General features: G+C 47.5%; 1 protein-coding gene across 1 annotated transcript in view; it reads left to right on the forward strand.

The window, feature by feature from the left end:
• Nucleotides 1-2,333: 2,333 nt before the first annotated feature.
• The window catches only part of PLPP4 (phospholipid phosphatase 4), a 125,931-nt gene continuing 111,774 nt past the window's right edge, over nt 2,334-16,490 (forward strand). The window contains exon 1 of the mRNA XM_042908997.1: nt 2,334-2,427. Coding sequence (XP_042764931.1) covers nt 2,372-2,427 — 56 coding nt within the window. The 5' untranslated portion in view covers nt 2,334-2,371. The remainder of the gene's footprint in view (nt 2,428-16,490) is intronic.

A 16,490-nucleotide genomic window follows, 5' to 3' on the forward strand; every position in this document is an offset into this window, starting at 1 on the left:
CTTTGGCTCCCCATCCTCCTCATAATTATCCAGGTTATGAATCCTAACACCTAGCACACGGCTTTGCACAGGCTGCACTCAGTTGATGCTTATAACAAGGGATATTTTATTTTTTTATTTTATTTAAAAAAATTTTTTTTAACGTTTATTTATTTTTGAGACAGAGAGAGACAGAGCATAAACGGGGGAGGGGCAGAGAGAGAGGGAGACACAGAATCGGAAGCAGGCTCCAGGCTCTGAGCCATCAGCCCAGAGCCCGACGCAGGGCTCGAACTCACAGACCGTGAGATTGTGACCTGAGCCGAAGTCGGACGCTTAACCGACTGAGCCACCCAGGCGCCCCAACAAGGGATATTTTAATAACATGGGCTCTTGTTAGTGTCCCCTCCTGGAATATGGCCACCTGCCAGTCTCAGATCTGGGTCATTAGAATTCATTGGGTTGACTATAGGATCTCCTATACCACTTGGCCAACCTGCGTGAATCCAGTTGTGTTCAAGGCCCAAGACACAGAGGAGACAGAACCATACCTCTTTCCCCCGAGTTCTTCCTTCTCCACCACACCTGACACCCCACATACCAACTGAGATACATAGTCCATTCATTAATTTGCCAAAAACTCATGAAGCACAGTGTGCCAGGCATTGGGTGTACAGAGATGGGCAAATCAGAGGAATTTGATTCCTCTGTGGGTTTTTTAAAAATTTATTTTTATTTATTTTGAGACAGAGAGAGAGAGAGAGACGGAAAGAGAGAGTGTGTCTCAGGCAGGCTCTGTGCTGGCATGGGGCTCGATCTCAAAACTGTGAGATCATGACCTGAGCCGAAATCAAGAGTCAGATGCTTAACCGTTGACTGAGTCACTCAGGCACCCCACTGCCTGTGGTTTTGATGTGAAGCCTCTTCCACACAGAGCTAGGATTGTTCTTCCTCTGTCTGCCTCTCTGTCCCTAGACCCTGAGATGTCTGGGCTTAGGTATCTCGGGTCTGTCATGTGTCCCCTTGGAGGCAGGGTCTGTTTGTCCTTTGCTGGTGCCAAAGCCCTCCTCCAAAGCTCTTCTCTCCACCTACTCCCCCTTTTGTCCAAAATTGAGATATGGTTCCTCATTCCCAGGGACTACCCTCTAATCCATTTCTCATATGCATAAAATCCTGGCTGGGTCTCTCCTAAAACCCATGAGATCTGGTCTCCCCAGGGACAAACTAATGGTTAGTGTGAGCTTTGTATCTTGAATGTCCATTTGGCTTAAGTTAATAAAGCTAAAGGAAATACTCGCAGTCCTGACAGGGGATGGGAAAAGCAAAGCCAAATCCCCTCTGGGCTCTGGCTTGAGGTCATGACCCCCCCAGGCCAGCAGCCAGTGGTGAAGGTCTGGCCTTTGTGAACCCTAAGGATGACACTCCTGGTCTTACTGCCCCAGGGGCTCACGGCTGACCCCAAGGGCCTGTCCTTTTCGCTTTTCACAGCGCTGCAGCCCCAAAGCTGCTGAGGGTGGGGTCGGAGGAAGCCCACCCCAGGGGCTGCCTGGCGCTGGTGGGTGGGTGAAGAGCCAGGCTCACCTTTGCCCTCAGTCCGTGTGCCAGGACTCTGGAGCCTGGCTGGCGGTTCCCGAGCGCGAAACGAAGCCTACTAGGGCTCTCGGGGTGGGTGGTGGGAAGGGGGCGGGGGCAACTTTATAGACAATAAAGGGAAGAATTTCAGGTTGGCAAGGGGTAGGGAGAGCAAAAAAGCGGGAGGGAGGGTGCGGGGCTCCGCAGGAGCAGAGGGGGCCGGGGCTGCCTGGGCCTGAGAATCCCCCGGCGCGTCTCCGCCACCTGCCCACGTGCGTGCGTGCGCCGGGAGCCCGAGGCCGGTCAGCGGGAGTCGGAGGCCGAGCCCGGAGCCGCAGAGCAGCCGCAGGCGGAGACCCAGCGAGCGCGCTGCCCCGGGAGCCGAGCGCAGGGGCCGCCCACTGGCGGGGGAGCCGGGGAGCGCGCAGGGGAGGCGGCGGCGGCCGCGGCGGCGGGGCTTCCCCGGGCTTCCCCTCCTCTCCCCGGGCCAGGGCGCGGAGGCGGCGCTCGGCGCCAGGGCGCGGGGAGTCCCCAGGGCGCCCCCAGCTCGGCGCGGGGCCGCGGGGCGGGGAGCGGCGGGCGCGGCGTCCGCGAGCCCCCGGGCCCCGCGGCGGGAGGTTCGGGCCGAGCCCTCCCCAGCGCCCGCCCGCCCCCGCCCGGCGCCCGCCTCCCGCCCCCGCCCGCGGCCTGGAGCGCGCCTCCCTCGCCGCCCCGGGTCTGGCGAGCCGGCGCCGGTCGAGCTGCGGGAGCCGCCGAGAGCACCAGCCGCCGCCGCCGCCGCCGCCGCCGCCGCCGCCCCGGGAGCTGCTCCGGCCGCACCATGCGGGAGCTGGCCATCGAGATCGGGGTCCGGGCCCTGCTCTTCGGAGTGTTCGTGTAAGTAGTGGTGCGCCGCGGGCGGGGGCGCGCGGACGCGGGGACCCACGGACCGAGCGTGTCTGCGCCCCAACTTTGTTTGCGCCACCGCGTCCCTTCGGGGCCTGGATTCGAGGTCTCCTCCCCGCCCAGTGCCCGGGATGTGTCCTACGGGACCGTCCTGGTCCCCTTCCAGGGACCCTGGGCGCGGAGGGACCCACGTACGCCGGACCGAGACTCGCTCCCGCCACCCCCATCGCGCCAGGGAGCGGGACCGGCCGCCGCTCGGGTCCCCTCGCCTGCGCTTGTCGCCGGCTGCGCACCAGCTGCCCGGGGACTCAGGTTGCACCCCTGGAAGCGGGAGCGCAACCTCGCTCGCGCACTCGGGAAGTTTCTCTTTCTGTGCGATCTTCTGAGCCCGACGTTTGCAGTCCTTCCTCCTGGCCCATCTCCCATCGCCGTGCGCAGGGCCAGGCTGGATCTCCTTCCGTGGCCCTGGCCCTGGCTTTGGCGACCGGGGTGCAGGTGAGCGTTTCCCCCAGGAGACGTTTGCGGTACTTCTCTGGCTGGAAAACTGTTGCTGCGGAGGCTGGGGAAGTCGGGGGCCGCAGCCCGAGGTACGGGATCCGTATGCCCCGAGCTCAGTGCGGAGCCCTTGTCCGCTTAGGGTGCGGGCGGGCGCTAATGGGGATAGCAGCGAAATGCCTCTGGTGGCTCCGAGCGGCTGGTACCTGGAAATAACGATCTTGGAAAGAGGAGGGGGCTCCGGGCTCAGGCTCTTTTAGAGACGTCTGAACCCCAGGGCGCCTCAGGGACCCGCTACCCGCCGGCCCCCGAGGCCCAAGCAGCAGAGAGCTGTCGCCGTCTCTGCCTTTCAGATCCGAGCCTTTCACACCAGCTCAGACCCACTCCACAGCCCCCTGTGATCTCTTGCCAGGCAGGCGACGGCACCTGCGCTTGACCCTACGTTAGCTGGTCAGGTTCTCTTTGCCCCTCCACCCATGACTGTTTTCTGACACATTTGAAATATTAAAGTTGCATGAACTTTCTGGACTTGCCAGGTTCTTTTGAAAAGCCCATGCATGCAGCCATTCCAAACAGGAGGCCCCTCTCTGGATTTCTGCCCCAGTCTGGAGTCATTGATGGCAGGTGGGAGGCTGTGAGTTGACTTCTGTTTCGTGCAGCCCAGGGTATACACATGGAAAGAAAGACCCTTTCTTGCATGTTTTTCTTTACTAGGGATTAAATTCATCCAGAGTATTGATTCACACCATCATAAAGGGTGATGAGTTCCCCCAGATGCAGGCAAGCCCCCTCTCCCAGCTTCTGACTAAACACTGCTGTTATTCAGTGCGAAGAAGGAATTAGAAGAACTTCAGTTGGGTTTTGATGCATTTGGAAAAACAAAAAACACTTTTCCCTTCTCTTACTCCATCTTTCTACCTTTGGAACATATATTAAAACTAGAGATTGCTGTGTGATCAGATGGGGCCAGATCTGATTGGCAGATAGGCTAGTTCCATTATATTATTATATGATAGAAATGATAAAATAGTGTTCAGTGCACAGGATTTACCAGACGTTTGTTTGGTAAATGTGAGTGTGCGTAATGCTGAAATAAAGTGAGGTAGGCTGGTAGGCTGCCTGGTCTGATTGTTGCTGGAAATTGTCAGATAATGAAAGGGTCCAACGGTATGCAAATATTTATATTGTTTTCAGATTTCAAATAGCCCCCAAAACATTTATGAGATGTTTACAGATATATGACGCTGTGTGCAGTGGCTTTGAAAATGTGATAATTACTGCTTTGTGTGCTTTTTTGCTTCCTCAAGGAACGTTATGTAAAAATCAGGCAGTTTTATATTCTTTTCTCCAAAGTTCCCCTTTGTATTAATTAATGGGGGATCTGCCGTTACCCAAAGGGAAACATTTGGGCACTGATGGTGTTTTGGGGTGATTCCCTGATTTTCTATCAGTTGGAACCAGTACAGTGGATCCAACTTGTGGCTCTTTTACCTGCAAAGACCAGCTTTGGTATCGGTGTGAGACTGCCTGGGTGGGAATCTTGGATGTTCAGATGCTGTTATCATCAGGCAGAGATAACGACTTCCGGAAGGACAGGCTAGGCGCACATAGATACAGATGACCCTTTGTTTTCGTAGATAAGCTTCTGGTGGGATAACAGAGGCTGGATTTTGGGGGAAGGTTTGTTCTTCCTTTCTCCAGCGCTGGTCTGATGGCAAGATTTCAGAGGTTTGTACCCACCTGTGCTCATGAAGGTGGTGGTCTCCGTAGCAGAGTGGGTTGAGAAAATCCTTCTGGGCAAGCTGCATCCACTTTCTCTGCAGCTGGGTCCAGGGTAGCTGATAAAAGTCATCATCTGCTTCTGCTCGTTGTATGTACCCTATTTCTCAGGATAAGAGAACAATCTTTTTGGGGGGAGGGGAGACACCTTGCTTCTTTGCAAACTTTTGCCTCTGGGAGGACGTCACCTGTAGATGCACCTGTTCTGTGATTATATTTTCTCTGAGTGAGAGCAAGACCCCACTGCCTGAGGCCCACATGCTCCTGTGGACTTGAAGTGAGTGCTAATGAAATGCAGTTTTGGACCTTGAGGTTGTAGGGTTACATGCTTTTCCTTTCTACTCAGGGAACCTCTTCTCTGTCTCTAGGCCAGGTTTAGTGCTGAGGTTTGGCGATTCAGGATCCCAAGAGCATGCCCTCCAGGAACCCCCCCATAGACCATCCAAGAGGTGTGCAATGTCCTTTGGGCAGCCCTGACCAAGAAGTTCAAACCACCGGGAAGAAAATTAGTAACGAGTAACACAAATCAGGGCTGGCACAGCAAGCTTAACCGAACAGGGAATAAAACGGTTAGAGGAGCCCAGTGTTTAGGAAAAATCAAAGTACAATGTGTAGCTTTGAGGCTGCATTTAGTGCTCTGAAGCTTGCCCGGAGGCCCCTTTGCTCTTCTTACTTATGGAGTGTGGGCAGAGCAGAGAGGAGGAGCTTCAGTGGGCTTCCTCCATTTTCCTGCCACCCAAGGCTCCGGCAGATTCTGTGAGCTTGCGTGTACCTGCAAAGCCAGCACCGGACCTCGGTGAGCAAACGCAGTGTGGGTACAAGGTGGTCAGTCAACAGCCTCGCAGCCAGTGTTACACTGTTGGTAGTATATTGCCTCCAGTTCTACTGCTGTCACCAGTACAGTAAGTGCCATTTATTGAAGGTTTATTACGTGCCAGGCAGTAATGAAGATGATCACACAGATTTAACCCTTACACACACACCACGAAGTGGGTATGTTGGCATGTGTTCACGCATGAAGAGGCCGAAGCAAAGACAGGTTAAGGAACCGCCCAAGTCACAGAGCGAATATGGGAAGCCCTGAGATCCAAATCTAGATGGTCCTTCTGCGTCATCTGGACTCTCAGTCACCTCGCTATACTGCTTCAGGAAAAATAACAGCCGGTGCGCGGCTGTCAAGGGTTGACTATGCATGAGACATTCAAACAAAGAAAGCAAGATTTAGACAGGGTAAGTAGCTGGCCTGAGGCCACCCAGGTAGCAGGAGGTATAATCTGGATCTGAACAGGCAGCTGAACCCCACGTCCCACGGCCACCAGCCGCTGAGATAGAATGTGTCTGGCACCAGACTTTGGAAACTAGAGCAAAAGTGTGTGCATCCTAGAAGCGATCCCCTTACCATGACCTATTGTCTCCAGAGAAGCAAATGAATGGCGTAGAATGATGTGTGGGAAGAGGCGTCACTCTGGTTCTCAGAGCAGACTCTTAGGATGACATTTCAAAGGGGATGGGGTGGTAGTTATGGGTCCCATGCCCTAAGAGACGGGATTAGGATATGTTACAGATTTTGCAGGGTCTCCCTTAGTCTCTGGAGCCCAGAGGGTGAGGTGTGGGGAGAGAAACTTGCAGGTCAGAACCTAATTGGTAGATTAAAGAATTGGAGGGTGTGCATACTCTCTCTTGCACCTTTTGGCCCTTGCCTCCAGGACATCAGTTCATCCGGAAAACCCTTTATTTATAGCGCTGCAGAAAGGGCTCTGGCAATAAGACAACAATCAGAAATACCGGTGGAGGGGGAAGGCGATCTACCTGTTTCACCTGTGAGCCCAGGTTCCCTGGGGTCCTCAGTCATTCTCTCCACTACCCGCTCTGAGTGGCCCCCTGTCTGGGATGTCCCTCTGGGAGCTGTGGGTTGCTCAGCGAGTGGATGACATTTGCCTCAATTCAGATCAATCCTGTGTCTTTCTTGGAGCACTTCCTGTGCAGGAGACCTGTGCTGGGTGCGGGGGGTGGGGGGGGTTGTTTGAAGAAGGAAGGCTGGGGGGGCCTCCTGGCAGCTCACAGGTTGGCTGAGCAAAAGCACACAGTGGACACTAGTGATTTTCCCCAGTGTAATCGCTTGCTTTGGAAGTTTTTCCTCCTAACGTTTTTATCATCCATCCAGGTGACAGATGCTTATTTGGCACCTTCTAGGGGCCAGCACTGTACGAGTGCTTTTCCTTCCCCTACGTTGGTGCACTCTGGTTGGTATCATTCCAAACAGACACAGGGAAACTTGGCACCTTTGCTGGTCCAGGTGATTTGCCTGAGGGCACTGGCTGTCAGGTAGGATTTTTGGAGTAGTGACGGAAACCCCGAAGAGTCCCGTCCGGGGCTCGAGGCCAAGGACAGTTGTGGTAGTTGGAGCAAAGCGCTCAGTTTACTGAGGAGGGGTTAATTAGCCCCGGGAGGGATGGGAAGATGGGGACAGGTGCCAGGGAAGGCTGCCCAGAACTGGCACCTCACCTGAGTCTTGAGTATCCAGAAGCAGGCCCGAGGACATTCCTGTGGACAGAGTGGCCTGGAGCAAAGGCCTAGAGGTCTGGAGGCACATTTTGAATGGGGATCAGGTCTCTGGGTGTGGCCTCAGCATGGAGTGTGGGTCTGGAGGTGGCTGGTAGGAGGGGCAGGAAGTGAGTCTGGGACAGCAATGTGGGTGGCCTCAGTGCCCTGCTGGGAAGCGTGGACATTCCTTTATAAGCAGTAACTGGGGAGCCCCGGGAGATTTGAAACAAAAAAGCATCATGGTAAGACACTTGCCTGGTGGTGGAAAGTGACAGCTCCCTCGGGCACGTAGGCCCTGTTTACGTTTGTAAGTGACAGTGCCCAGCTGCTGTGCCCCACGGTGTGTGCACTCTGGGGGCCTGGGTCGCGGTCAGCTGTCTCCGTGGCTGGCTCCATACTGCCAGCTGTTGGATTGTGGGGGCCGGCACTGTATCATGGTCTCCTTTGCTTTCTCTGTATTCCCAGCCAGGCCTGGCCGCCAGCGTGGTCTGTGCCTCTTGAGTGCTCACCAGATTGCGTTCGATTTCTGATGGCCATTTCTGATGGTCACATAGACCCCAGGGCGATCTGCCTCAGTGCAGAATGAGGCTTCCTTAAAGGTTTGCTGACCACGTGCATCAGACTTTCCTGGGGCCCAGCTCAGACTTCACTGAACCAACATATGGAATGGAGCCCTGGGAATCTGCATTTTCAACAGGTGCGCCTTCTGTCCACCACATTTGGGAACTACTGACGTGCAGCCTACACCTTCTTGTGCTGGAGGGTCTCCTCTGGTTCTTTTCTGGCTGCACAGACTACGCTTCCCCAACTCCTGCCGTCAGGTGGGGCCATATGGAACGTGGGTGTTCGACAGGTGGTGAGCTCCGGTTGGGGCAGCGTAAATTTAGTGGCCTTTAGTGGCCTGTCATTGTCCTCCTCTGCTGGGGACGAGCGTGCAGCTGTGTGTTGAGATGGCAGAACTTCTCCACGTAAGCAGAGAGACAGCTTCCCTGGAGAGTCATAGCATTGGCAGTGGACTTTGTGGGCCAGAAGGAAACTTTTTGCGTTAATGGCGATTTTGGGGATTGATTAGCTACTGTAGCACAAGTCTGTTCCATCTGGCTAATACACTTGGAATAATTTTGCTTGCTCTCTAGAAACAAAGTCATTTGAGGCAAAGTGGTATGATGAAAGACCATGGACTTTAGAGCTAGACAGGTCTATGTTTGGATTTCGGCTCTGCCACTAACCAGCAAGTTGCCTAAAATCTCCGAACCTCGATTTCTTCATGTGGGAAAGAACAATACTTACCTCACTGGATGTTAGTAGATAAGATGCTTTTTTTTTTTTTTATAACCCCTGTCCTTAAAAAAAATTTTTTTTAAATGTTTACTCATTTATTTTTGAGAGAGTGTGTGAGCGGGGGAGGGACAGGGAGAGAGACAAAGAATCTGAAGCAGGCTCCAGGTTCCGAGCTGTCAGCACAGAGGCCGATGCGGGGCTGGAATCCACAAACTGTGAGATCATGAGATCATGACCTGAGTCGAAGTTGGACGCTTAACCGACTGAGCCACCCAGGCGCCCTAGGAGATAAGGTGCTTTAAGCACCTACAGTACATGGAACAAAAATTAGATGCCTTCTCCCCACTCTTGTGAATCTCTATTATGTATAGTTGGTGTCTGAGAATAGCCGTGTAGCACAGTGGTCATGACCATGGCCTTTGGCATTGGTTGCTGAGGCTTGAATCCAGATTTTGACATTTATTAGTTGCATGAGCCTTTGGGGAAAGTATTTATCCAGCTTAGATCCTTGTTTCTCCCTCTGTTCCACAGAAAAAATAGCAGTACCCATGAACGTAAGGCTTGGGAGTATTAAGTGAGAGAGTATTCGGCTCATCATGGGTGCTCAGTACATGGAAATGTTATTACCATTGTCCTTTTGTTAAGATGAATCCATAATGTACGCTAAAGAGAAACGCTGTAGGTAGCTAGCAATACTCTGATTACAAATGATTTACTACGGGATTTCTATAAACTAGTAAACTTCTTTAAATACATTTCACATGATTCCTTTTAGTCCCCGTGAGGCAAGTATGTAACTTGAGCTCATGAATGAGCTCATTCAGTGAGCCGTACCCCCATAGAGCAGCGTGGCTGGCTCGCTGTCTAATGGACGGGTGGTCCCAGTACTGTCGTTTCTCATATGTGACTTACATTGCTGGCCGTTTACAACAGTGATTTTAGGACATCAAATCCGAAGGGGCATTAGCATAACTGCATTGGACCATGTGAAAGGAAAGTGCTGCATTCCTATCATTTTCTTCCGACACCCAGTGTCCGAAGCCCTGCGCAGGGAGTTTTCCATCAGACACCCTCCCGGGGCCCTGTCCACCCCCAGTCGGGGTGGGTGGAGTGCGGTGAGCATCTCTTCCCTCCCTGGGGAGGCTTCTGCCTTGTCATCTGATCAATGGAGCAGCCTTCTGCTTGAAATATTATTTGCCACTGTAAAGTGAGTCAGCTGAACCCAGAATTCTGAGAATTGATGATGTTCTGCCACAGGGAGATAAATGCTTATAACACGACGAAAAGGAGATCATTAGTTTCATAACTTGCAGGCAAAGTTATCTCAATTAGTTATAAAGATGATGCCTTTTATGACCCACACAAGGCTCATAAAAGCACCATACCTCCCTCTATTTTCCTATGATAGTGTTCTTAAATATGAAAATCATCATAGTAATACTTGTTTCTTTAGTAAATATAACCTGTGGGCGAGTCAGAAGCACCGGTTGACAGTGCGGAGGTGGACTGACACAGAACCCGCCAGTGCCATCATTAACCAAAGGCACAAAGGTGTAGAGGGGCTTGGAGATGTCCCGGGATGGACGAGCAGGAGGCACAGAGAATCTGGGAGTCTTGAGCCCAGGGATGGCCGCATCACCAGCTTTCAATATGTGACCGAAAAACTGTCCTGCAAAGGTGAGAGACTAGTTGTGATTCGGTCTCCACTGCAGACAAAGGAGCAAGAAACAGGGTCAGAATCCGTAGGAGGAACATTTAGGTTGGTTTTCAGAAAAGTAGGCAGTCTGCCAGTCACTGGGAGACATTTCTTTTCTCCTTTTCCGAAGGGTTTTAAAAACATTTTTATGAAAGTGTTAGTTCGAACCATATGCAGTGGCTGATATTTGACTGTTTTGACCTACAAAAGCAAGAATTTCATTGAATTCAACCTAAAAATAAAATACACAAGGAAACAAATGCATGATTTATAATTGCACAGCTTCCCAGAATACCCTCTGCCCACCAAGCCCCATTTCCCCCGCCCCCAGGGTTCAGTTCTGAGCTCCATATAAATGGAATCATACAGCAGGTACTTTTTCATACGGCTGCTTTGCTCAGCGTGTTTTTGAGATTTATCCATGTTGTACTTAGTTGTAGTTTGTTAATTCTTATTGCCATAGAGCTTTCACGGCATGACTTGCCTCTTGCTTTACTCATTTTGCTGTTTATGGATATTGGGGTTATTTGTTGATTTGGGCTAATGCCGTTATTGTCTGTCTTCTTTCTTTCTTTCTTCCTTTCTTTTTTTTCGTGAACATATTTGTAATTTCTGTTGGGTATATACCTAGGAGTGGAAATGCTAGGTTGTTATTCACTTGAGGTTTTTAAAGAAGGATTTGGCCTTTCTTTGTCTAGCTCCGCTTCTGAATTAGGGATGTGTGCTGCTTTAATCTCCATCTGTTGAGCAGTTACTTTGTGAAAGCCCGTGGTGGCCCCGAATGCCCCGAAGAAGCCACGAGCTGGGTCCCCACTCTACAAACAGGCAGGCAGGCAGGCAGGCAGGCAGCCTGGCCACCGTAGTCAGTGCAAGGGCTTTGGAATTATTTTCTGACTGCTGATTGCAAGGGTGTGCCCTAGCTTCCTCATCCGTAAAGTGGGGATAAGAAATAACACCTGCCAGGGGGCTGTAAGGATGAAATGATGTGTAACAGGTGCCGGCTACAAAGCTGGCACATAGTGGTAAAGCCACTCTGTGTCCCTGGCTCCATCATGCTTCCTGTGGGCAGGTGGAGATGAAGGTGAGTGAAAACCCCCCCTAATATCACAACGTAATAATAAGAAGAAGAATGCAGCTCTTAGCACCACAGGAGAGCTGCGCCTTGAACTACAATTTCAGAAGTCTGGGGGAAGCATTCTGAATAATCATCCAAGAAATCACTGACAAAATGAAATGACCAATACCTATGTACGTGTCAGTATCTTTTCATTGACCTGTATCTCCACTTTGGTTACAGAGGGAGGAAAGGAGACGAGCTTTAACACGTACTGTAGATCAGCTTTGTTCTTGGCACTTGTCACACCTTAGATGATTTCATCTTTGCAAGTCCCCCCCCCACCCCCGCCACAAGAGGTGATATTGTTGTCCTGATTTACACAGTAAAGAGTTAACACTCCTCATATACAGAAAGCTCTTGCCAATCAATGAGAAAAGAGCAGAGCTCTTAAAGAGAAAAGTGGGCAGCAGAACTAACAGGGAACTAGTGATACAAATAGCCAATGCACCTTTATAAATCTGTGATTTCCATAGAAAGGCAAAATATCCATCTGAAAGCAGCAAAAATGACATTGCATATAGATCAGCACACACTTTTTATTTTGCTGGGACCAAAGAATGTGGAGCCATTGAAATTAGTAACATAGACGACTATTTGTTGACTTGCGGAAGATACCCATAAATTGTGAAGTGGTAAAAAGTAGGTTATGTAAGTGTGCACGATGCTACTTTCATATGGTAATGTAATGAAATCAGTTTGTGTTGATATCTATAAGGAAAATTGCTATAAAGATATACAACAAAATTGTAACAGTGGTTATTTTAGCCGATGGAATGATATAATATTTGCTTTTTTCTTCATGCTATTTATTGTCTACATTATTTTACAGTAAACATTTATTACCTTCATATAGAATCAGAAAAATCAATGTAGAAGTTTCCTGTTATGGGGAGGGGAAGAACCTAATGAAATATTCTTAGATGGGGCTGTGTGATCTTTTTGTGATTGCTTTAGACATATCTGTAGTGGGAATGTGTCAAAAATCAACCTTTCTATATTTAATAGCAACTAAAATATTGAAAGGAAAACCAGAAGGTAAAGATTAACACCCAGATGTGCAAGGCGGTGGTGAAACAGATGTGATCTGAGGATGCAGGTGGAAATGTAAATGGACATAAGCCTTTAAAGAAATTTTTTTAACGTGTATTCATTTTTGATAGAGACGGAGCATGAGTGGGGGAGGAGCAGGGAGAGAAGGAAACACAGAATCTGAAGCAGGTTCCAGGCTCTGAGCTGTCAGCACAGAGCCCGACGCAGGGCTTGAACCCACCCATGAGATGGTGACCTGAGCCGAAGTCGGCCGCTTAACCCGCTGAGCCCCCCAGGCACCCTGGACATAAGCCTTTTGAAGAGTGGTATTTCAGTGCATAGACAGACAGACCTGAAATTATTCCTGTCCTTTGACTTAGAAGTGTTAGAAAAATATGTTGAGGCACTGATGTAGAGATACAAAAATATCCTCATGTGTAAGATGTTCACTGCTGTGTTCCATAAAAGCAAATATATTTGTCAAATAAAACTAAAATAAAAGTCAAATGGTCAACACTGGAAGAATAGTTTGATAAATTACGGACACGATAAATTGGCTATTAAAACGATAATTTTGAAAATTGGGAAGAAACATGGTAACATTTTATGATGTAGTAGTTAAAGGGAAAAAGGACTCTCCAAAAATAGATGTCAGAGTTAAACTGTGGGCAGCATGTTTGATTTGGGCAAATATTAGAAAGGATTTTACACAGAAGAGCATGTATGTAGTGGGAATGAATGTTTCTCTTCACTTAAACATTTTCTTTAAGATGATGAAATAGTTAGGGGCGCCTGGGTGGCTCAGTCGGTTGAGCGTCCGACTTCAGCTCAGGTCATGATCTCTCGGTTCGTGAGTTTGAGCCCCGTGTCGGGCTCTGTGCTGACAGCTCAGAACCTGGAGCCTGGTTTGAAGTCTGTGTACCCACCTCTCTCTGCCCCTCCCATGCTCATGCTCTGTCTCTCCCTGTCTTTCAATAATAAGTAAACATTAAAAAAATTTTTTTTTAAGATTATGAAGTAGTTGGAAAAATTGAAACAACAGAGAAGGGTAAGGATGGCTTACCTCTCTCAGGACTGCTTCACCTCTCTGCCCGTTCATTCCCTTCACTTTTTAAAGTCAAACTTTTAAACAATGTGTACTCTTTTGTGGGACTATGTTGCCTGGCACATTTCTGAGATTCATCTATGTTGTGCTCAGTTGTAGTTTGTGTGTGTGTGTGTGTACATAAAATATACATTTTGAATATATTATGTATTTACACATAATAAAAATATAGGTAAATACAAAATAAAATAAATAAAAGTTTAATAAAAACTGAGACACCCTGACAAATTTTTTTTTTTTTACTTAATTTAGATCTACTTGATTCTTTTTATTGGCTGTAGGTATTTCATCATATTAACCTACTCAGGGAATTTTAGGGTGTTTTCATGTCTCAGTACAACAGGCAACATTGCAATTGTGCTTACACTGTAGTGCACCTGTTAAAGTATTGCTGTGATAAGCTTTTGCAAACGAAATTTCATGGTCAAAGACCATGTGTGTTTTAAATTCTGATGGATGTTGCTCAGTTGTCCATCCAAAGGGCTGGCTGTCCATGTTTACATTCTGGTTTTCGATATCCTTGCCAATGCTGGGTGTTGGTAATGTTTTATATTTGTACCGTAGGACAGAATATAACATTTGCATCTTTTCATTGTGTATTGGCAATTTTTATTTCCTTTTTAAAATTAGGTTTTAATTTTGGGGTGCCTGGGTGGCTCAGTTGGTTAAGCATCCGACTTTGGCTCAGGTTATGGTCTCACAGTTCATGAGTTCAAGTCCCACATTTGGCTCTGTGCTGACAGCTCAGAGCCTGGAGCCTGCTTCAGATTCTGTGTCTCCCTCTCTCTCTGCCCCTCTCCTGTTCATGCTCTGTCTCTCTCTCTCTCTGTCTCTCAAGACTAAAGAAATGTTAAAAAAAATTTAAATTAATTTTAATTCCATTATGGTTAATATATAGTGTTATATTAGATGCAGGTATACAATATAGTGATTCAACAATTTCATATATCACCCAGTACTGATCAGGACAAGTGCACTTCTTAATCCCCATCACCCATTTCACCCATCCCCCACTCATCTTCCCTCTGGTGACCATCTGTTTGCTCTCTGTAGTTAAACATCTGTTTCTCAGTTTGTCTCTCTCTCTCTCTCTCTCTTTTTCCTTTGCTTGTTTATTTTGTTTCTTAAATTCCACATGTATGTGAAATCATATGGTATTTGTCATTCTCTGACTTATTTCACTTAGCATTATACTCTCTAGTTCCATCCACATCGTTGCAAATGGTGAGATTTCATTCTTTTTATGGTTGAATAATATTCCATTGTGTATGTGTATATATATACACACATATATAAACACACATACACACACACACACATCTTTTTTATCCAATTCATCTATTGATTGACACCTGGGTTGCTTCTATAATGTGGCTATTGTAAATAATGTTGCTATAAATGGGTACATGTATCCCTTTTCAGTTAGTGTTTTTATATTTTTTTGGGTAGATACCCGGTAGTGCAATTACTGGATCTGTTTTTAACTTTTTAAGGAACCTTCAGTCTATTCCACAGTGGCTGCACCAGTTTGCATTCCCACCAACAGTGCACAAGGGTTCCTTTTCCTCTATCCTTGCCAACACTCGTTTCTTGTGTTTTTGAGTTTAACTGTTCTGACAGGTGTGAGGTGATATCTCATTGTGGTTTTGATTTACATTTCCCTGACAGTGAGTGATGTTGAGCATCTTTTCATGTGTCTGCTGGCCAATTTGTATTTCTTTAGTGAAATATCATTTCCCTTAATCCATGCTTCATCTTACTGAAGTGTAGGAGTGCTTTATGCCTTAAAGATATGAATCTTTTCTTTCATATGTTGCAGCTATCTTCTCTGTGTCTGTGGTTGACTTTTAAATTTCTTTGCAGTTTCTATTATGCACACATTTTAATTTTTGTGTAGTTAAATCTGTCAGTCTTTCCCTTTATGGTTTCAGAGTTTCTGTCCTATTTAGAAAGTCCTCTTTCATCTAAAATAGAAACGTTCTGTATTGTCTAGTATTTGATGCTTTGTTCTTTAATTTTAATTCTTTAACGTATCAGAAATTTATTTTTATGTATGGAGTGAGGTAGAGGATTTTAAATTGCTGTTTCTGTATAGTTTTCAGTTGTGGAGTAGACATTGTCTTCTCCGTGATACCGTTACCAGTTACAGATTCCCATATGTCCGTGGAATTGCAAGTGAATCTTGTTGCAATTTCAATTCTAAGATATATGGCGCCTTACCTCTGGGAACCAACATAGCATGGAGGTTAAGACTGCAAGCTCCAGAGTCAGGATGGCTGAGTTCAAAGCACTAATCTTCTGTTACTATCTGTGTGAACTTGGAAGTTGCTTTATCTCTCTGTGCTTTAGTTCCCTGGTCTTAATAATGATATGGATAATAGTGGATGCTAATAATAATAATGGATAATGGTGCAGTAATTTCATTGTATTGAGATCAGAGAGAGCGGCTTGTGCAATTTTTGTGTTTCATAACTTGTTCTGATTTTCTGTGTGGCCACATATGTGGTCAATTTTTTGTAAATTTATATAGCTTGAACATAATGAATAGTTTGTGTTTGATAGGTACAAAGCTCTGAATATATTAAAGCAAGCTGACTATACTATTCAAATCCTCTATATTCTTACTATAAAAAAATTCATTCTTTATAATTTGGTCTTTTTTTAAAAAAAGTAATCTCTACCCACAACATGAGGTTGAAACTCATGACCCTGAGATTAAGAGTAGCATGCTGTACCAACTGAGCCAGCCATGTGCCCCTAACTTGGTCTTTTTAACGTGAAGATATGCTCTCTCTCAAACTATGGTAATTAAAGCATTTACATTTTTGGAAGAAGTAACTAATATTTTGTCATACTACTGCCAGCTTATTCTCTGTTTTATTTTTGTGGTGCTTCATTTTGCTTTTTTACCCCCTAATTTCTTGCGTTTAGCTGAATAGCTCAAGTTTTCTTTGCCACCCTTCTTTTTTTCCTTTAGTGATTTGGAGGTCAGAATTCCTATGTCTGCA

The sequence above is a fragment of the Panthera leo genome, chromosome D2 (genome assembly GCF_018350215.1).
Source record: "Panthera leo isolate Ple1 chromosome D2, P.leo_Ple1_pat1.1, whole genome shotgun sequence".
In the NCBI taxonomy this organism is placed as follows: domain Eukaryota; kingdom Metazoa; phylum Chordata; class Mammalia; order Carnivora; family Felidae; genus Panthera; species Panthera leo.